We start from the raw sequence: 22,824 nt of genomic DNA, 5'->3' as shown, positions 1-22,824 counted from the left end.
CATTATTGGCATCAATAACAGTATAATCTTGAGCTTAAAATATTTAGAGTTCAGGTGGGGTTCCCTTTATTTGCTCCCCTTCCGAATTAATCATAAAAGACAATGAATTTGATTTGACAGGGGGTTGTACCCCCCTTTTACTTTATATGCCATGTTTAATTTAAAGAGTGCGTTCGGGGGGGGGAGAGAACTGACTCATCATACTCGTAGTGACGTCATTTTTTATGTATCACGAGGGAGCTCAAAAGAAAAAAAAGAAAGGGCAGGAGATATTACAATTTACATGTAATATTGTAATTTGTTAAATATACAGCACTGACATGTGTTGGGTTGGATTTGATACAATTTTCTAAAGGGAGGGTAAAGCTGTTTCTTTTTATCGATTATTTTCAAGCTAGGCTCGTCTTTAAAGAAACGTATTTACGAATGATTTTACAAAATCAAATACTTAAACAACCAATCGCGTAACGCCCCGCTTTAATTTAATTTAACAAAATTTCTCCTTTTAAAGGGAGGTTGAAACATTACCCATAGTCCCTGTGAAGTACCGAGTAACAGCACTGGCAGCTTTGTAACATTTATAGCATTAAAATGTATTTAAAAAAAATAATGATTCGCTGCCATTAATACGAATACCTCATCACAATGGTAGGTAGATTGACCTTGAGAAAGGTCATGGTTGTTATCGAAAACAAATCTTGACCGCCCAAGATGACTTTGAAGAATTGACATTTCAAGTATTCAATGGAAAATCCCGCAAAAATCACCTAAACACGTCAAACCCATCAACCCAACCCCCTACAAATGTAAAGAAACCCGAATAAACTCAACCCCCTTGTCACAATCAATGTTTGACCTTTAACCTCCCCGACTCCGCCCATAATGACTAACAAGAATAAAATAAAATAAAATAAACACCTGCGCAAACTTTTCCACATCAACAAATCCAAACAAGAAACCCCCGTTAACCAAAAAAGACGTAATTAAAAATTGAGTAAAATAAACTCACTTTATATTGCAAATATGGCTCAAACATCTGCGCCATCATGATTGCCAAAAAGAAGAACAAACCAAAAACGCTAATAAATTTATTTGGTTTGCGAAGAAAATAAATCACGCCACCTGGAAGAGGTTCAAAATCCTTCTTTTCACGACTGTCCGTAGATTGTAATAGTTGTAAGTCACAAATGATAACTTTTCGAGTCACAATATTCAATCTTCGCTAAGCCTAATCAGACTATATTTAAATTTTAATCCCGCAATGGGGCAGGGCATAAGCTCGCGCCGTAGAAAAAAGAAACAATTATGGCGGGCTACCCGCTGTCGTACAGCGCGGGACAGGTTGAGAGAGAGAGATAGCGCGCGTAAAAACGTTCTGCACGAGCAACGACCTTGCGTAAAATTTTCTCGCGCGCGTTTTCACGAGAGATACGGAGAGAGAGAGAGTACGGAGCTACGGAAACACCGATGTTGTTTAGCCTGCTCCCAAGCTTGAACTATTCTCCGATAGCACGCGGCGAGAAGCGCGCGCTAGCGGGCAGAATTTGTACAGTGGAGACGAAATCGGCGCGCTAGCTAGCGATGTTGGTGGGAAGCGATAGAAAAGGGGAAACACGGGGATATTTGGTATTCGCTTCCCGCCCCCCTCCCCTCCCTCCCGTTTTCTTCCCTCCATTTTGCGCTAGAATCGAGCTCCAACCGCCCCGTTCCGTTCGAGCGCGAATATACGCCGGGAATTAAGGGACAATTCATAAAGAAAAGCTTAAATTTAATTAGATATAAAACGGTTTGCGGTTTTCCTTTAAAATCCCGTTCTAAAATTCCTGAAGTTCCGTAGGGATTAGCGATTTATATCTTAGTTTTCTTGACTATCAATACAGACTCAATCAAAGACGTTTAAACTTTCTGACACCATCAAAACTGACAAGGTGCATTGGGGTCTAATTTATCAAGTTTTGTGCGATGTTCATTTATAATTAGCAATTATATTTGGACGGGAAACACCTGTAAAAGTGTTCTAACTGCAACACACCGATGTTCAGGGAAATGTCAACTTACAGGGGGATGTAATATAATTAATTTCATCCTTACACGTTTGGTATTAATTACTAAAATACTTAAAATATGTATGTAAGATTCAATTCCCAGGCCCATTTTTTCTTAACGAAAGAAAAAAAAAATTAAATTCCAACATGTACCTTAACCTTCCTAATATACCGGTGTAATTGAATTATTAATTTAATCTAAATTCACAAGGTCATAAAGCGATTTTCATCTCGACGTATTAAATTCCCTGATTGCCCAATTCCAATCACGAGACGATAAAGATAAAAAAACCTGTTTTCCATGATTAAACAGCTAAAATTAGTCCCGTCAAAAGAACCACCATCACCATCCTTCTCTTCCTTCGGTTTTCCAAGTATCTTTCTCCCGCCAAAAAAGGGAAATCAATTCCCTAGGTTTAAAAAAAAAAGAAACTAAATCGGGGCGATTTCGTTTGGAAAAAAAAAACCCCCTAAAATAACCTAAGGAGAAAGAAAGAGCGTCTCCTATAGATGAAGAGTAAAAATGGGCTGAGAGAGCGTAGGCGATAATTAAAGTACAGTCCCCTAGTGCTCTCGAACCCGCGCTGACCCCCCCTTTCGTTCCCCCCTATCTTCGAAAGGATCCCGTAGTTGTTCCAAAATGGTTCTTCAATCCCCCTATTCATTCCCTCCATCCGCGAGATTGAAATACCGCGTCTTGATTGGTGGTTGCTATTAGCAACGGGATTAAACCAATCTTAATCTTCAAGATGAAGGGGAGGTAGGATTTTCACGAGAACAGAATAGGGAAGGGACCGCGGAGTTTTGCCGCGCGCGAGATGTACTAGGAATCATGGCTGCGGGATCGCGAGAGAAAGCGCGAGGCAGAGCGCGCGAGCCGAGAGAGAAAAATAAATAAATAAAAAAAAAATTCCCCGAGAAGGATGAAACGTTCAAGAGATAATTGCTGATTTTTGAAGAAGTTGCGTGTTAGGTGGGGTTATTTAATTGCAGGGAGCCTTATAGGATTTTTTAGGAGAAAAAATGCGTTTTTATAGGGAAATATAGGACTAAAATTGCTCATATATAATATTATTTTGGTTTAAACTATGTAGAAAAATATATATAAAAAAACTAGATTTTACACAATTAAAATATAAAACATAAAAGATTTTCATCAAACTGCGCAATTTCGGTGTCTCGTTAAATCTGATCTTGATAAAAGAGCCGAGCTAAATTTTTAAATGATGCTATATTATACAAAAACTTCGACAGCGTCAAAAATATAGGATTTTATAGGACCTTTCATGAAATTATAGCCTAATGTAGGACAGGTTCAAAAATATAGGATTTTATAGGAATTGTAGTACCACTGGGCTCCCTATAATCGATAATTACAGTAAATATACAACGGATTATGGTAAATTATCGACTCTCTATTAATAACCTTAGTAAACACCTTGAATTTGTAATCTTAGTCCACGTTAGAAGCAAACGGTTTTAAGTGTCAACATTGGGTTTAGAAAAATCAGCCACTTCTACGACTTGATCATCAACCTCTGCTCGGCTTTAAAAGGAGAAGCGCGCGCCAAAAGCTTTTGAAAATGCGCGAGCTGCCATCATCCTTACGCAAAATGCCATTTTCTCGATTCCCGCGGCAAATCTAGCATACAGAGCGCGCGCCCGAGGTATAAAAAACGCGGGAAAAAGACCAAGGGATGGATGGAAAGAACATAAGCCTTTTTAATTGCCCATACTCCTTCTTACCCTTCCTTGGGTTTTCTCGAGTTTTCTTTACAGTTAATTTTTTTTCTTCTTCTTTCCTTACGTCTTCAGGATGCGCAATTAGCGACCCACGCTAATTTAGTAATTAGATTTTAATTACGAATGATAATTAATGTACTAGAACTCTAGAAGAAAAAGGATAGTTTTTTTACCCCCTTTTTAAAATTAATTAGAAACTTATACGCGGATGTTTTAATTAGAGGATATAATCCCAATTAAGATAATATATTTTTCTCGTAATCAGTAATTTAATTAATTAATTAAGATAATTAGCTAAATTATAAATTAAACTTTGGTGTAGTGTTTTGATAAATTTAAAATGAAACTAACTTATCTAATTATAATATCAAAATTCCTTTGCATTTAATTCCAATAAAATAAAATATTATATTATAATAACTACGTTTTAATAAAAATGTATAAATTCGATATTAATCTGAATTAGTGGTTGCATTAAATACCTGAGAATAAATCACGTTGCAATAATAATAATTTTAAACTTAAAAAAAAAATTAGAATGGAAAATTACTTAGTACCGTAACCTTGAAAACTAAATATTCCGAGGGGTGGGTCATTTTAAACGCGATAAAATGTTTCGAGATATGATTAAAAATGTAAAAGGGGCAAGTATTCAACCTCTCTAAGGTAATTTCAATGTACATGAAAAATATATGGAAATGTCAATGATCAGATGAGGGTCGATTCGACTTTGCATAAAAAAAATGTGGAAAAACTTGATTTATATTGCAAGGTATTTTATAATGATTATGTTCAAGCTGAATGAATTAATAAAGATAAAGAATAGAGAATCAAAGAAAATAACCTAAGCTATTCATTAACTTTATTGACTATATTATCCCGAACCCAATACCCATACGAATTAACCTGAAAACCACGCCCCATTAAATACACGTTGCGCCCTCTACAAGCCTTGACCGTTTAAAATAGGGAATTATATTATAGGGTGTTTATGACAAGTCTGCCATATTATTAAGGGGGATATTTAAACTAAAAACTAAACTAAAAATTAAATATTAATTATCAGATATGCAAGAAATTAACTATATTTATAAAAAGAGATTTTAACAGTTTCAAAAACACGTGATATCTAAAGTTAATTACGAAAATAGATTTTCCACGGTACGTGACATTTTTTTCAAACCTAACGAAACGTAAAAAAAAAAGAAAAAAAAATTCAAGGTCATTGTTTAATTAGAAATTCACTCTCCAGGTGGTTAATTGAGAACTTATCATTTGAGGGTCACGTGTTGTACTTTTAATAACCAAAATAATTGGTTTTTTCTAAATAGGGGGAGCGTGTTATACAAGCTTCAGCACTCGCAATTAAGGGCTACAAAATGTTATTAGGCTAATATTGACCCAATTCCCCATATTTAATCGACTTGAAACGACGATACAATATTTTGTATTTAAGAATTAAGGATCCCTTTTAAGATCAAATAAATGTATTAATTTTAAGGAAAAGATTGGAATGAAAAATTAATTACTCGGGTCCTAATTGTTGTAACTCCAAGTATTTATTATCGTTGGAAAGGTGAGAAATAGGGCTATAACATACTAAAAAGGCTTCCCTGTATCTCTTATAGAACCAGAGTTAAATGATTATGTAAATAAGTCCATATTGAAGGGACGTTAATGAACATTTTTCTTAATTACTAGGGCTCTGATTGTTGTTACCCCAAAGTATTTAGTATCTTTGGAAAGGGCAGAAATAGGGCTATAACATACTAAAAGGACTTCCCTGTATCTCTTATAGAACCAGAGTTAAGAGCCTCCAAAGTTTAGTGTTAAAAATCATAAGTAACAGATAACAATAAGTGAGACGGTACCAGTAGTTGAGGAACATTTTCCTAAATTACTCGGCCCCTGTTTACTCGACCCCCACGTTTTTAGTATCGTTGGATGGGGGGCAAATAGGACTATAACATACTCAAAGCACTTCCCTGTATCTCTTACAGAACCAGAGTTATGAGCTTCCCAAAAATGAGAAAGCGTCAATACGAGAATGATTTAGATATACAACCTCGTCCTTAGCATTGCTATCGATAAAAATATGCCTAAATAATTCACCCGGAGTATTCAATACGAAGAAAAGTAGCAGTAAATAAACTCGACGCTAAAAAGAACTCAAAACGCCTACACTCCATAATATTATAATGTAAGAATATTATAACTTTCTGTTTATCAACTTCTAATGTAATAATATTCTCAATTTGCGTGATGAGGTGACTATTGAATGTACGAATTGAGATAGCCAATAGGAAAAGGGGGGAGAAAATAGGATGGGGGACGTCACAAAGATGGAACGGGGTTGTGAGGATGGAGGTAAAGACTAACTCTAGCGTTTATTATTCAGCAGCACGTCATTGCAGCTTCTCGATTATAATATAAGCAAATATTTGTAACGGGACAAATTACAGCCTCCTCCTGTTCACTGTCAGAAATAGACCTTTCCCGGCAAAAAGGGGTATTAGGCGCGAGCGCGCGCGCGCGCGCCCCCTTCACGCGTTGCAACTCTACTGTAAATAGATATCTTAAATATAATTGGACGACGATGCAAACACGTGCAGACAAAAATATCACGCGCCAAAAGCGGTTTAATATAGAATTTTCATATCTACGCGCGATGTAAATTGTAATCCGGCTTAGCTATGTTTCTGTCATCTCAAGTTTAGTGTAATATTCGTTGACGCGTATACAGGGTGTTTCTGATAAGTCTGCGTGCATAAATTAACGGGGATGTTCTTTTGGAAATCAATTTTGAGTCTTCTATCTCCATTTTGATTGAGCTATAAGGGACACTGTTTTCGATTTAAGATTTTTCAGAGTGTTCTAGGTATGACCCCTTAATTAATTAAATTAGAAATTATTGTCTTTTGATCAGTTTCTTAATTAAATTTAAGGGGTCATCCGTAAAATACTCTGGATGCAATGCAATCTTAACTCGAAAACAGTTAGGGCCATCAAAATGTCATAGATAGAAGTTAAAGGGATAGAATCGGCTTTATCTGAGTTGGTCACACTAACATTGGTTTTCTATAAATTAACCACCCCTAAAAACATGGGGGTCAGTAGAAATCGCGAGAAAAATTTATTAATTAAAATAAACGTGAATAAAAATTGAAATTTTGAACGCCAGATTTAAAATCGGCCACCATTTTCAACCCACTACCTACGTAGGTAAAGTTCGGCCTCTGATTGGTTGGTAGTAGTTGGAATGAAAACTGTCGTTTAAGGAGTAAAAAGTAGTAGGAACGAGAATCTAGGTCAGCTTGCCTGGTGAATCGTCGTCTGCTTATATGCTTAAGAATGTCAGACGAGAAAGTATTTCTGATCATTCCGGTCCTGAATCTGAGGATGAAAGTTCGAACTCTGATTCTTTGGATTCAGAAAATTCGGAACAATTTATAATAAACGAATCTGAGGGTAGTTCTTCTGAAGTAGAAGAATTTGGTGTGCAGCCATACCAATTCCCGTCAATCTGTATCATACTGCGCTCACAGAATGAATCCCCCTACCAGTAGGAAAAACACTACGGAGCCTTAGAGACTTATGAAGTCGAAATTGGTAGAGACGAACTAGTAACGTTTTTCGGTGGTTCGGCCCTGTGTCACCAGGTGCCCTCATGATCGCAAAACAAGAGCATTTTGGATCTTTTAATCGTAATTTAAAAATCATTAATTAAACTAAAATATAAAAACATATATATTTTCAGAATCCTTATTTGTCTATCTATCGAAATAAATTAACCTTATAGGGATTTATTGCAATGAAATTAAAAGAAAGTATCCCTTTAAACATTTTCGACAGGCTCAAAATTGATTTCCCAAAGAACATCCACCCTTAATTTATGGAAGGCAGACTTATCAGAAACACCCTGTATAGCTTAGGAGATTCCGGTCGGTTTTAAAAATGTATTTATACGTGTACGGTTACGTATAATTTCATGGTCATTAGTTAAGTAAGCAAGTGAGTCCAGCTTGGAAAGGGGGAGGGGAGGGGGGTGGAAGAGTGCAGGCAGTCCGAATTTTAATTTCTAATTAGTTAATAGCTTTCTCTCGGTTTTATTATATTGTCTTAACAAATGACGGAATTTAATTTGCAAGGCGAGATTTCAATTTGCCTAGAATTACTATTATTATTATTATAAACCCACGTCACGAAAAATTATCGGAGCGTGATTACGATTTAATTATAAAAGAGACCTTGGATAAATTTTTAAAATTTAAAAAACTAAATAATAATATTATACAGGGTGTTTCTGATAAGTTTGCAAGCATAAATTAAAGGGGAATTCATGTGGTTTGGTAATTTTATTGTACAGGGTGTTTTTGATAAGTCTGGCATTTAAATTAAGGGGTTGATGTTCTTTGGGAAATCAATTTTGAGTCGAAAATGTAACTTCTATCTATGACATTTTGTTTGCCCTAAGGGACACTGTTTTCGAGTTAAGAGTTTTAAAGAGTATTTTACGGATGACCCCTTTAATTTAATTAATTAAGAAACTGATTAAGACAATGATTTCTAATTTAACTAAGGGGTCATCCCTAAAACACTCAATCAAATCATAACTCGAAAACAGTGTCCCTTAGTACAAACAAAATGAGTTTACTAAAAATTGTTTACCTAAAGAACAACATCAACCCCTTAATTTATGCATGCAGACTTATCAGAAACACCCTGTATATTATTATAGATTAAAATCAATTAGTTATAATAACACGGGATTTAAATTAAGGTCATGTATAATTAAATTGACGGGTTGCTGTGCTAATTGAATTGAAGTTCTATTGATTAAAACTAAAATAGTAATAATAATATTTTGAGCAACCTAGATTCAAAGACGGTAACCATGGCAACTTGGATCTTTGCTTACTACAAACTATAAAAGCCTTATCGGAATGGAGGCATTAATCAAAAATTCACTTTTAATTTGGACCAAAGTAATAATTTGCATTCCGCCACGCCACGCTCTTTTCCCTCACTTTAAAAGAATTTAATTCAAAAATTGTGATTTATGAGGAGTCGATGAATCATTTTTACTCCCAAAAGTCTTATCTTTAATTAATCGTATTGCAGACACATTTCCCTCGTGAGAGAGAGAGAGAGAGAGAGAGGGAGAGAGAGAGACTTTTTACACGGATGGACCTTTTCAAATGAATATTTAGCGTCATTTCGAGTTCGACTTACGCTACATAAACAATGATATTAAAACTGCAAAAACCTCGCGTGCAATTTAAAATTTCTACAAAACTAGTCTATTGTTTCACCAAGAATGCATGCAGCTAATTGGAACCATTGTGTAGCCATTTTCTAACGTTGCTATCAACCAATGAAATCACAGTTCAAATTTAGAAAACGCCAGAATAAATTATGCGTGACGGACTGATAGTAAGTTCTCAAGGCCGGCCCACAAAACACACCTAGATATTAACATGTGATATTTATTTGCATTAATCAAAACTGATAGAAATAAATATAATTAATAATTTAAATCAAAATAATATTAATCTTTAAGCCTTGGTCAAATTTTAAACACGTCTCGCTTGTAATACGTGAAAGCCAACATTCAGGCTGAAACATTCCCATGTATTTTCAATAGGCCCCTGTAGAAATGTTTCACCCGCTTTACACCAAAGTTCAAGGTGAAGCTTACTTACAGGGGCTATAATAAAAATAAATATTTTATTTCGATAGGCCTTTTTTTACCAATTTTGATGCGTAACTATACCCCGCGTGTTATTTAACTATTAAACTATATACATATAGCTGATATCAAATTCCGGGCGTGATTAAATCGAAAATATCGATCGATATTTTGAAAGGGAATGGACTTTAATATAATATTTGTATTATTTCCTTACTTCCATGATTTCATACTGTGAAGCAAATACAATATTCCCCATTTCTGTGTTTATTCAAACATTATGATCGCGAAAATGGATTTTAATAAGAATATAGTAATAATAATAATAACACCATTTACGAAGCCTTGGAGGTTAGAATAGAAAGCTTTTAAAATAATTATTTCCAAAGTATAAAGCGCCTTGCTTTTCCATGAAAATTTTGGGAATGAATTAAGTTACATTCTTAAAATAGGGGTCGGCGTCGACTCGAATTTGTGAAAATTTTAAAAATTCTAATTTAATAATTTGAAAGGTTTATTTTAACGCGATGGGCTTAATTATTCCAGTTGAAGTAGGCGGGGCTAAAATTTAATAGCGCGTAGGCAGAGGTCATCGGCCTGTATACAGGGTGTTTCTGATAAGTCTGTTATATAAAGTAAGGGGGGATGATGTTCTTTGGAGTCGAAAATATTACTTCTATCTCGATTTTAATTGCCCTATGGACCACTATTTTCGAGTTATGATTTTAAAAAGTGTTTTAGGGATGACCCCTTAATTAAATTAGAAATCATTGTCTTAATCAGTTTCTTAATTAATTAAATTTAAGGGGTCATCCGTAAAATACTCTGGATGCAATCTTAACTCGAAAACAGTGTCCCTTAGGTTAGGGCAATCAAAATGTCATAGATAGAAGTATAGAACATTTTCGACTCAAAATTAATTGTGATTTCCCAAAGAACACCCCCCTTAATTTATGCATGCACACTTATAAGAAACACCCTGTACAGAATAAATATAAATATTTTTGGCCGTTTGAAATAGCTTGAACTTTGTTTTTGTTTGTTTCATTTATTGTTAACACAAACGAATCATCGCTCTTAGATTATTAAAGCCTATAATTCTAGCTCTTGGATTGGATATTTTACCCGTTTAGACTATATTGAAAATCAATTTCTTCTAAGTATAATCAATTTACAATGTTGAAAAGATACGGTTAGAGCTAAATGATAATAGAGTTACAATATAGTTTGTTAAACACTTAAGGGATCCAGTAATACCCATTTGCTCAATAGACAGACTTAAAAGGCTCTTCTCTAGCTTTGGATAAAGGACCAGGTTGGGTGAGTTGATGGGGTGCAGGGAATTGGGCGGTAGTCCGGATTTTATCGCGGCAGCAGGAAACTCAATGGAACGTAACAATCGAGGGTTCGCTGAGTTTCCTCTCTCTCTCTCTCTCATCCTGCGGCTCTCCTCATCCTCCAAACCTTCCCATCTTGCCCAGGGCTCCGTTCGCGAATTGCCGCCAGTGTAGTAGAGTAGACCTAATATAGATGCCCGGGATCCCTGAGAGGTGGTCCGAGTTGCTCTGGAGCAGCTCCAGGAGAGGGAAATACGCTGGGGATTGAAAACCGTAAGATATCTCGTGATTGTGGTATAGTCAGGATCGAGTTTGGTTTGAAAGGGGGGGGGGTGAAAGGCAAGGGGGGACCGGTCACGTGACGAAAGAGATTGAGACTTTTAACTTGTCAACAAACTAGGAATGCTGCAGGGATATCAGTTTTCATTCTATGTGGGTTCAGTTCAGTTTTGAAGGGGGAGGTGAAAGGTAAGGGGGGACCGGTCACGTGACGAAAGAGATTGAGACTTTTAACCAGGCTGGGAAATAGCACACTTCCTCTGATCCAAAACCAGTTTATTAATTGCTTGGACTAGTTTTTTAATTCAAAAAGTGGGGGTTACTGGTCCTCGGGACCAGTTTATTAATTTCAAATCTATTGGAGAACAAAGGCTGGGACCAGTCCGGAGACCAGTTAATTATTTCGGGGACTAGAGGGGTCACTGGTCCCAAGGACTAGTTTAAAAAATATCCTTATTTCCCAGCCTGCTTTTAACTTGTCAACAAACTAGGAACGCTGCAGGGATATCAGTTTTCATTCTATGTGGGTTCAGTTCAGTTCGATTAAAGGGTTTGAATGGAAACCAACAACAAAATATTGGGAAATTCAGGTCAAACCAAATAGCAGTGCACCATTGAAAAGAAATAAATTATCAAAAACGTTTCTCAAACAAAAATAATAAACATTATTAGCTTTTGTTCATTAAACAGAAACCGGAGAAGTTACTGTTAGAAAAGAAAAAAAATCAAAAACAAACCGACAGGAGATTAAAAGCTAACTTCCCTTTCTCTGCTTTTCTATTATACGACGATATCCGCCTATTAGCTTACAACAAAAGAAGCAAGCCATCTCTCGCTTCAATAGAGAAAAAGCGCAAAAAAAAGGCGGGAAAAAGTATCGCGCGAGTCGCGACCTTTTAACAAAATGGCGTTAAAGAAAAAAGCCCCCCCCTTTTCCCCGCCAATTTTTTTTAACACCGTACGAGCTCATACACACAAGAATCCGCGTTTCAATCCGCTACGGACAAAACCCCAACGAAAAGATTGAGCGTAATTACTGAAGGCTATGGTGTAAAAAAAGAGCCGGAAAGCAAACCTTCAACGGAGTACAGAAATCGACCTTTTTCCCGCCTTTTTTTCTCGTCTTCATCCGATTTTTCTTTTTCTCCTCATTTCCCCCAAACGTTTTTCTTCTCGATCCTCGGAGAAGATCGCGCGGGAATTTTTTCTTTCTTCATCCCGATGATTTTTTTGTTAAAATAGGATGGTTATCTTCAAAAATCATCCTAAGGATATCATTCAACGGCAACGTTCTCAACCATGTCATCTATTTTGTTTCACCAACGTCTCGCGCCGCACGAGCCTGCTTTGCGGAATCCGGCATCTCGCGCGCGAGTAAAAAGGCGGGAAAAGAAGGTAGAATGCGGAGGTGAATTTTGGCGCGAACGTATATCCGCCGTCAAACGTGTTAAAGTGGTCGCCAGTTTTGTAACATTAAACGGAGGATTGAGCGCAGAAGGGAGAGGGGAAGGGAGAGAAACCCTCTTCTAAAGGAATTAATGATTTCTATCCAAAAAGAGAAAACCAACCGCGGGAGGAAAGAGAAGGACCAAGACTTAGCTATTCCTTCTTACAGTATGGTTGGGGAAACATGGCGGCCCTCAAGGCGATTTTTCTCTTTTTGCATTCACTTTACCAGTTCCCCAATCAAAACCCATCGTGGATTAAGATTTCTTATTTATTCAAGTCAAGTGGCGTCGCTAGGCCTTTTTTCACGGGGCTATAAGGGATTTACGAGAGGTATTTCTGTGGGCGCTGCCATAACTTGTCGGCGGTATTTAGCTAGTGGTTGACATTCCCTGTCGTCCAACGCGCTCCGTAGCCTCGTTAGAGCAACTCTGGGAAAAGGGGCGGTAACCTCGCAAGTCCCGTAAAAAATAATCCGCAAACCGTACCAAAAAATTGTTCGTGCTAAGCCCCCAAAATTCTATAGCAATTTTAATAGCTTAGAAAACTTTCATCTTCATAAAGAGTCGACGAAAATCAATATCAAACAGTATGTTGAGAAACAATCCCTCCATAGGGTTAACACGAGATTTTTCACACCCTATTTTGGAGGGTCGAGTAAATAAGCAAAATGTTCTTAAACATACCCTCCTTAGGATTAACATTACACTAAACTTTGAAGGTTCATAACTCTTGTTCTACTAAAGATACGGGGAGGTCCTTGGAGTATGTTATAGCCCTATTTGCCCCCCATCCAACGATACTAAGAACCTAATCGAATAAACAGGGGCGGAGTAATTGAGAAAAATATTCCCCTCTGTAGGAATAGCCTCACACCCAATTTTGAAGCATTGTACCTCTTGTCCTACTATAGATACAGGGATGTTCTTTCAGTATGTTATAGTCCAATTTGTCCACCATCTAACCATACTAAAAACGTAGGGCTAGTAGGGGCCAAGTAATTAAGCAAAACGTAAACAAACAAACCCCTCCATAGGAATAGCATTAGACTATACTTTGCAGGCTCGTAACTCTGTTTCTACCAGAGATACGGGAATGTAAATAATGTCATCTTGACACAAATGTTCAGATAATTATAAAGGTCTTTACAAATCCCAAGCAAAAAAAAAAAAAATCTTCGCGGTTCTTACGCGGTTTCGAACCTGTGGCCCTCCGGATGTGAGGCGGATTTGATAACCACTTCACCACAGATTTCCTTCCTGTTGATTATCGAGAAAACAGGTCCGAGCAATTAAGGAAAACGTAAACAAACAAACCCCTCCATATGAAGTGTATTAGACTATACTTTGCAGGCTCGGAACTCTGTTTCTACTAGAGATACGGGGATGTCCATTGAGTATGTTATAGTCCAATTTGTCCCCCATCTAACCATACTAAAAACTTTGGGCTACGACAAACAAGGGCCGAGTACTTAAGCAAAACGTAAACAAACAAACCCCTCCATAGGAAATGCATTAGACCGACGATGGGGGACAAATTGGACTATAACATACTCAAAGGACACCCCGTATCTCTAGTAGAAACAGAGTTACAAGCCTGCAAAGTATAGTCTAATGCTATTCCTATGGAGGGGTTCGTTTGTTTACGTTTTGCTTAATTACTTGGCCCCTGTTAGTCGTAGCCCTATGTTCTTAGTATGGTTGGATGGGGGACAAATTGGACTATAACATACTCAAAGTACATCCCCCTATGTCTAGTAGAACCAGAGTTACGAGACTCTAAAGTTGGGTGTGACGCTATTTCTATGGCATGTTTTTGAATATTTCGCTTAATTTCTCGGCCCCTGTTTGACGCAACCCCAAACCTTTGGTATAGTAGGATGGGGGACAAATTGGACTATAACATACTCAAAGGACATCCCCGTATCTCTAGTAGAAACAGAGTTACGAGCCTGCAAAGTATAGTCTAAAGCATTTTCTATGGAGGGGTTTGTTTCTTTACGTTTTGCTTAAGTACTCGGCCCCTGTTTGTCGTAGCCCAAAGTTTTTAGTATGGTTAGATGGGGGACAGATTGCACTATAACATACTCAAAGTACATCCCCGTATCTCTAGTAGACACAGAGTTAGGAGCCTCTAAAGTTGGGTCTAATGCTATTCCTATGGAAGGAGTTGTTTGTTTACTTTTTCCTTAATTACTCGGCCTGTATTCTCGGTCACCCATAATAGCATATCTGTAGTGTAGTGGATAACACATCCGCCTCACTCCCAGAAGGCCACAGGTTCGAAACCCCGAAGTTTTTTTTTTTCGCTTGGGATATGTAAAGACCTTTATAATTATCCGAACATTTGTGTCAAGGTCACATTATTTACATCCCCGTATATCTGGTAGAACTAGAGTTCCGAGCCTCCAAAATTTAGTTTAATGCATTTACTATGGAGGGGTTTGTTTCTTTACGTTTTGCTTAAGTACTCGGCCCCTGTTTGTCGTAGCACAAAGTTTTTAGTATGGTTAGATGGGGGACAAATTGGGCTATAACATTCTCAAAGGACATCCCCGTATCTCTAGTAGAAAAAGAGTTACGAGCCTGCAAATTTTATTTTCAAAAATCAAAAGTAGCCTCCTAACAATAAGTAAGACAAAAAATAAGTTGACGACGATATTGAGGTAGCCTCAAGTTTAAAGTATCCTTGTATGGGGAGCAAAGAGTACTATAACATATCCAAAGGAGATCCCCGTATCTCTAATAGAACGAGAGTTATGAGCCTACAAAGTTCAGTGTTAAAATCATAAGTAACATAATAACAATAAGTGAGACGATACCATACGTTGAAGAACATTTTGCTTAATATCTCGGCCCCTGTTTGTCGTAACCCTATGTTCTTAGTATGGTTGGATGGGGACAAAATGGACTATAACATACTCAAAGTACATCCCCCTATGTCTAGTAGAACCAGAGTTACGAGACTCTAAAGTTGGGTGTGACGCTATTTCTATGGCATGTTTTTGAATATTTCGCTTAATTTCTCGGCCCCTGTTTGACGCAACCTCAAACCTTTGGTATAGTAGGATGGGGGCAAATTGGGCTATAAAATAATCAAAGGACATCCCCGAATCTCTAGTAGAAACAGAGTTACGAGCCTGCAAAGTATAGTCTAATGCATTTCCTATGTAGGGGTTTGTTTCTTTACGTTTTGCTTAAGTACTCGGCCCCTGTTTGTCGCAGCCCTATGTTCTTAGTATGGTTAGATGGGGGACAAATTGAACTATAACATACTCAAAGGACATCCCCGTATCTCTAGCTGAACTAGAGTTACGAGCCTCCAAAATTGGGTCAAATGCTTTTCCTATGGAGGGGTTTGTTTCTTTACGTTTTGCTTAAGTACTCGGCCCCTGTTTGTCGCAGCCCAAAGGTTTTAGTATGGTTAGATGGGGGGCAAATTGGGCTATAAAATAATCAAAGGACATCCCCGTTTCTCTACTAGAACCAGAGTTACGAGCCTCCAAAATTGGGTCAAACGCTTTTCCTATGGAGGGTTTGTTCGTTTACGTTTTGCTTAATTACTTGGCCCATGTTTGTCGTAGCCCTACGTTTTTAGTATGGTTAGATGGGGCACAAATTGCACTATAACACACTCAAAGGACATCCCCGTATCTCTAGTAGACACAGAGTTAAGAGCCTCCAAAGTTGGGTCTAATGCTATTCCTATGGAAGGAGTTGTTTGTTTACTTTTTCCTTAATTACTCGGCCTGTATTCTCGGTCACCCATAATAGCATATCTGTAGTGTAGTGGATAACACATCCGCCTCACTCCCAGAAGGCCACAGGTTCGAAACCCCGAAGTTTTTTTTTTTTCGCTTGGGATATGTAAAGACCTTTATAATTATCCGAACATTTGTGTCAAGGTCACATTATTTACATCCCCGTATCTCTGGTAGAACTAGAGTTCTGAGCCTCAAAAATTTAGTTTAATGCATTTCCTATGGAGGGGTTTTTTTTTACGTTTTGCTTAAGTATTCGGTCCCTGTTTGTCGTAGCCCAAAGTTTTTAGTATGGTTAGATGGGGGACAAATTGGGCTATAACATACTCAAAGGACATCCCCGTATCTCTAGTAGACACAGAGTTACGAGCCTCCAAAGTTGGGTCTAATGCTATTCCTATGGAAGGAGTTGTTTGTTTACTTTATCCTTAATTACTCGGCCTTTATTCTCGGTCACCCATAATAACAGATCTGTAGTGTAGTGGTTAACACATCCGCCTCACTCCCAGAAGGCCACAGGCTCGAAACCCCGAAGTTTTTTTTTTCGCTTGGGATATGTAAACACCTTTATAATTATCCGAACATTTGTGTCAAGGTCACATTATTTACATCCCCGTATCTCTGGTAGAACTAGAGTTCCGAGCCTGCAAATTTTATTTTCAAAAATCAAAAGTAACCTCCTAACAATAAGTAAGACAAAAAATAAGTTGACGACGATATTGAGGTAGCCTCAAGTTTAAAGTATCTTTGTATGGGGAGCAAAGAGTACTATAACATATCCAAAGGAGATCCCCGTATCTCTAATAGAACGAGAGTTATGAGCCTACAAAGTTCAGTGTTAAAATCATAAGTAACATAATAACAATAAGTGAGACGATACCATACGTTGAAGAACATTTTGCTTAATATCTCGGCCCCTGTTTGTCGTAGCCCTATGTTCTTAGTATGGTTGGATGGGGGACAAAATGGACTATAACATACTCAAAGTACATCCCCCTATGTCTAGTAGAACCAGAGTTACGAGACTCTAAAGTTGGGTGTGACGCTATTTCTATGGCATGTTTTTGAATATTTCGCTTAATTTCTCGGCCCCTGTTTGACGCAACCTCAAACCTTTGGTATAGTAGGATGGGGGCAAATTGGGCTATAAAATAATCAAAGGACATCCCCGTATCTCTAGTAGAAACAGAGTTACGAGCCTGCAAAGTATAGTCTAATGCATTTCCTATGTAGGGGTTTGTTTCTTTACGTTTTGCTTAAGTACTCGGCCCCTGTTTGTCGCAGCCCTATGTTCTTAGTATGGTTAGATGGTGGGCAAATTGGGCTATAAAATAATCAAAGGACATCCCCGTATCTCTACTAGAACCAGAGTTACGAGCCTCCAAAATTGGGTCAAACGCTTTTCCTATGGAGGGTTTGTTCGTTTACGTTTTGCTTAATTACTTGGCCCATGTTTGTCGTAGCCCTACGTTTTTAGTATGGTTAGATGGGGCACAAATTGCACTATAACACACTCAAAGGACATCCCCGTATCTCTAGTAGACACAGAGTTAAGAGCCTCTAAAGTTGGGTCTAATGCTATTCCTATGGAAGGAGTTGTTTGTTTACTTTTTCCTTAATTACTCGGCCTGTATTCTCGGTCACCCATAATAGCATATCTGTAGTGTAGTGGTTAACACATCCGCCTCACTCCCAGAAGGCCACAGGTTCGAAACCCCGAAGTTTTTTTTTCTTTTTCGCTTGGGATATGTAAAGACCTTTATAATTATCCGAACATTTGTGTCAAGGTCTCATTATTTACATCCCCGTATCTCTGGTAGAACCAGAGTTACGAGCCTCCAAAATTTAGTCTAATGCATTTCCTATGGAGGGGTTTGTTTGTTTACGTTTTGCTTAAGAACTCGGCCCCTGTTTGTCGTAGCCCAAAGTTTTTAGTATGGTTAGATGGGGAACAAATTGGGCTAAAGCATACTCAAAGAACATCCCCGTATCTCTAATAGAAAAAGAGTTACGAGCCTGCAAAGTTGGGTCAAATGCATTTCCTATGGAGGGGTTTGTTTCTTTACGTTTTGCTTAAGTACTCGGCCCCTGTTTGTCGCAGCCCAAAGGTTTTAGTATGGTTAGATGGGGGGCAAATTGGGCTATAAAATAATTAAAGGACATCCCCGTATCTCTACTAGAACCAGAGTTACGAGCCTCCAAAATTGGGTCAAACGCTTTTCCTATGGAGGGGTTGTTCGTTTACGTTTTGCTTAATTACTTGGCCCATGTTAGTCGTAGCCCTACGTTTTTATTATGGTTAGATGGGGGACAAATTGCACTATAACATACTCAAAGTACATCCCCGTATCTCTAGTAGACACAGAGTTAGGAGCTTCCAAAGTTGGGTCTAATGCTATTCCTATGGAAGGAGTTGTTTGTTTACTTTTTCCTTAATTACTCGGCCTGTATTCTCGGTCACCCATAATAGCATATCTGAAGTGTAGTGGATAACACATCCGCCTCACTCCCAGAAGGCCACAGGTTCGAAACCCCGAAGTTTTTTTTTTTCGCTTGGGATATGTAAAGACCTTTATAATTATCCGAACATTTGTGTCAAGGTCACATTATTTACATCCCCGTATCTCTGGTAGAACTAGAGTTCCGAGCCTCAAAAATTTAGTTTAATGCATTTCCTATGGAGGGGTTTTTTTTTTACGTTTTGCTTAAGTATTCGGTCCCTGTTTGTCGTAGCCCAAAGTTTTTAGTATGGTTAGATGGGGGACAAATTGGGCTATAACATACTCAAAGGACATCCCCGTATCTCTAGTAGACACAGAGTTACGAGCCTCCAAAGTTGGGTCTAATGCTATTCCTATGGAAGGAGTTGTTTGTTTACTTTATCCTTAATTACTCAGCCTTTATTCTCGGTCACCCATAATAACATATCTGTAGTGTAGTGGTTAACACATCCGCCTCACTCCCAGAAGGCCACAGGTTCGAAACCGCGAAGTTTTTTTTTTCGCTTGGGATATGTAAACACCTTTATAATTATCCGAACATTTGTGTCAAGGTCACATTATTTACATCCCCGTATCTCTGGTAGAACTAGAGTTCCGAGCCTCCAAAATTTAGTTTAATGCATTTACTATGGAGGGGTTTGTTTCTTTACGTTTTGCTTAAGTACTCGGCCCCTGTTTGTCGTAGCACAAAGTTTTTAGTATGGTTAGATGGGGGACAAATTGGGCTATAACATTCTCAAAGGACATCCCCGTATCTCTAGTAGAAAAAGAGTTACGAGCCTGCAAATTTTATTTTCAAAAATCAAAAGTAGCCTCCTAACAATAAGTAAGACAAAAAATAAGTTGACGACGATATTGAGGTAGCCTCAAGTTTAAAGTATCCTTGTATGGGGAGCAAAGAGTACTATAACATATCCAAAGGAGATCCCCGTATCTCTAATAGAACGAGAGTTATGAGCCTACAAAGTTCAGTGTTAAAATCATAAGTAACATAATAACAATAAGTGAGACGATACCATACGTTGAAGAACATTTTGCTTAATATCTCGGCCCCTGTTTGTCGTAACCCTATGTTCTTAGTATGGTTGGATGGGGGACAAAATGGACTATAACATACTCAAAGTACATCCCCCTATGTCTAGTAGAACCAGAGTTACGAGACTCTAAAGTTGGGTGTGACGCTATTTCTATGGCATGTTTTTGAATATTTCGCTTAATTTCTCGGCCCCTGTTTGACGCAACCTCAAACCTTTGGTATAGTAGGATGGGGGCAAATTGGGCTATAAAATTATCAAAGGACATCCCCGTATCTCTAGTAGAAACAGAGTTACGAGCCTGCAAAGTATAGTCTAATGCATTTCCTATGTAGGGGTTTGTTTCTTTACGTTTTGCTTAAGTACTCGGCCCCTGTTTGTCGCAGCCCTATGTTCTTAGTATGGTTAGATGGGGGACAAATTGAACTATTGTCACGGCTATATTTTTAGATATATTGTTAGATTCCATTTTTGTCAAGAAATACATTTCATTTTATAAATTCCCAGTATTACTAATTATTCCCAAATGGTTACCTGCTCTCGGGTAGGTCCGAGAATCCTTCCTTACGCTTTTTCCCTACGGCGGTATCCTCAGTACTTGGCTTCTCAAAGAACCCTATTTTTATTACAGTCATTCATTCTCCCCTATCTTTCTTTTGTATCTACGAAAAATGTCCAAGCGAAAGTTTTTGGGTAGGGGTTAAACTGTACATATATCGGGTTAAGAATCTATAATTTCATTTTGTCGGTTCAGGCCATTTGAACTATATTTTCGAATGGCTCTGTTATCTTTTTGTATTTTTGTATTATCTCTATTTTTGGAAAGTTGGACTATTCGCGTCTTCGCGGTGCCACTTAAATGGTACCTGGTACCGCACTGATTAATTGCTCTCTCTCGGGACACATTTGGTGCCGAGAAATCTACTCTCTCTCTCTTCGACCTTTGAACCTTTACCGGAGTTCGGAGAACTAAAATAATTAGACCAAATCCCTGAACATGATTGGCTAAAGAGAAAGTGCCCGCGAAAAAGAAGAATTGAGGAACTGAACTTGGAGGTCGTAAAGAGTTACTTTTTGACGAGGACTCGACAAGGAAGGAGAGCAAGGCTTTGCTGCTCCTGGACTTAACGACAAGGAAAGACTTAGAAATTTTCGAGCGGCCCAAGACTTAGAAGATTCTTAGAGGACCGAAGAGTGTCGAGACATAGCCGTTTTGGAGGAAAGAGTCCAGGGACATAGTAGTTCTGAAGAACCACAAACCAGTCCGTCTCGCTCCAGCTAATCCGGGTGCGGGCTAAGTAGTTAGCGCCAATCGCAAATCGTGCGCGTTCGCTTCGTGCGTGTTTGAAAGAGAGAGAGAGCCAACGAGTTCTGGGTATCGTAAAACAATTTTAAATTCGAACCTTAAAGTGTTAATATTATTTTGGGGGCTAGTGTGCATGCGAATATTATTCCGGGGTTTATAGTGTGCATGTTAATATTATTTTGGGGGTTAAGGTAAATAGAATACGGGCATTTAAATTAACTGTTTATTATTTGTTAGACAGGGCCTTCTGCCTTGGTTAGGTATTTCTTGTTTGTTAGCCAGGGCCTTCTGCCTTGGTTAGGTATTTTAATGCTATTAAATTTGATTTCGTTTGGACATTTAAACCAGTTCTAGTTATTACTCCTATATTCATACCCTAGACTTTAATTGAACCCACCGTTAGATTACGAGAAGCCTAGTATTTTATGTTTTCCGCTAGTTCAGGGAAACCAGGAAAAAGCGGTTACACTATAACATACTCAAAGGACATCCCCGTATCTCTAGCTGAACTAGAGTTACGAGCCTCCAAAATTGGGTCAAATGCTTTTCCTATGGAGGGGTTTGTTTCTTTACGTTTTGCTTAAGTACTCGGCCCCTGTTTGTCGCAGCCCAAAGGTTTTAGTATGGTTAGATGGGGGGCAAATTGGGCTATAAAATAATCAAAGGACATCCCCGTATCTCTACTAGAACCAGAGTTACGAGCTTTCCTATGGAGGGTTTGTTCGTTTACGTTTTGCTTAATTACTTGGCCCATGTTTGTCGTAGCCCTACGTTTTTAGTATGGTTAGATGGGGCACAAATTGCACTATAACACACTCAAAGGACATCCCCGTATCTCTAGTAGACACAGAGTTAAGAGCCTCCAAAGTTGGGTCTAATGCTATTCCTATGGAAGGAGTTGTTTGTTTACTTTTTCCTTAATTACTCGGCCTGTATTCTCGGTCACCCATAATAGCATATCTGTAGTGTAGTGGTTAACACATCCGCCTCACACCCAGAAGGCCACAGGTTCGAAACCCCGAAGTTTTTTTTTTTTTTCGCTTGGGATATGTAAAGACCTTTATAATTATCCGACAATTTTTGTGTCAAGGTCACATTATTTACATCCCCGTATCTCTGGTAGAACCAGAGTTACGAGCGTCCAAAATTTAGTCTAATGCATTTCCTATGGAGGGGTTTGTTTGTTTACGTTTTGCTTAATTACTTGGCCCCTGTTTGTCGTAGCCCTAAGTTTATAGTATGGTTGGATGGGGGACAAATTGTTCTATAACATACTCAAAGGACATCCCCGTATCTCTAGTAGAAACAGAGTTACGAGGCTGCAAAGTCGGGTCTAATGCAATTCCTATGGAGTGGTTGTTTGTTTAGGACTTGCTTAATTACTTGGCCTTTATTTTCTATCAGAATTAAGAACATATCTGTAGTGCAGTGGATATCACATCCGCCTCACTCCCGGAAGGCCACAGGTTCGAAACCGCGAAGTTTTTTTTTTTTTTTTCGCTTGGGATATGTAAAGACCTTTATAATTATCCGAACATTTGTTTCAAGGTCACATTATTTACATCCCCGTATCTCTGGTAGAACCAGAGTTACGAGCCTCCAAAATTTAGTCTAATGCATTTCCTATAGAGGGGTTTGTTTGTTTACGTTTTGCTTAATTACTTGGCCCCTGTTTGTCGTGGCC

General features: G+C 38.2%; 1 protein-coding gene across 4 annotated transcripts in view; it reads right to left on the bottom strand.

The window, feature by feature from the left end:
• Positions 1 to 22,824, bottom strand: part of LOC149676750 (uncharacterized) — a 104,075-nt gene that overhangs the window by 75,226 nt on the left and 6,025 nt on the right. For 2 of the 4 annotated variants that reach the window (XM_089838315.1, XM_089838316.1), the window contains exon 1: positions 1,010 to 1,506. The exons of 1 other annotated variant lie outside the window; for it this stretch is intronic. In XM_089838315.1, the coding sequence (XP_089694441.1) occupies positions 1,010 to 1,048 (39 nt within the window). In that variant the 5' untranslated portion in view covers positions 1,049 to 1,506. Of the gene's footprint in view, positions 1 to 1,009; positions 1,509 to 22,824 lie in introns of those variants that run through there. One more of the 4 variants, XM_089838319.1, reaches the window with a different exon arrangement.

The sequence above is a fragment of the Phalangium opilio genome, unplaced genomic scaffold (assembly GCF_054372755.1).
Source record: "Phalangium opilio isolate 3A_F unplaced genomic scaffold, DU_Popi_V2 ptg000045l_1, whole genome shotgun sequence".
Classification (NCBI taxonomy): domain Eukaryota; kingdom Metazoa; phylum Arthropoda; class Arachnida; order Opiliones; family Phalangiidae; genus Phalangium; species Phalangium opilio.
This window is presented reverse-complemented; position numbering and strand designations above follow the sequence as displayed.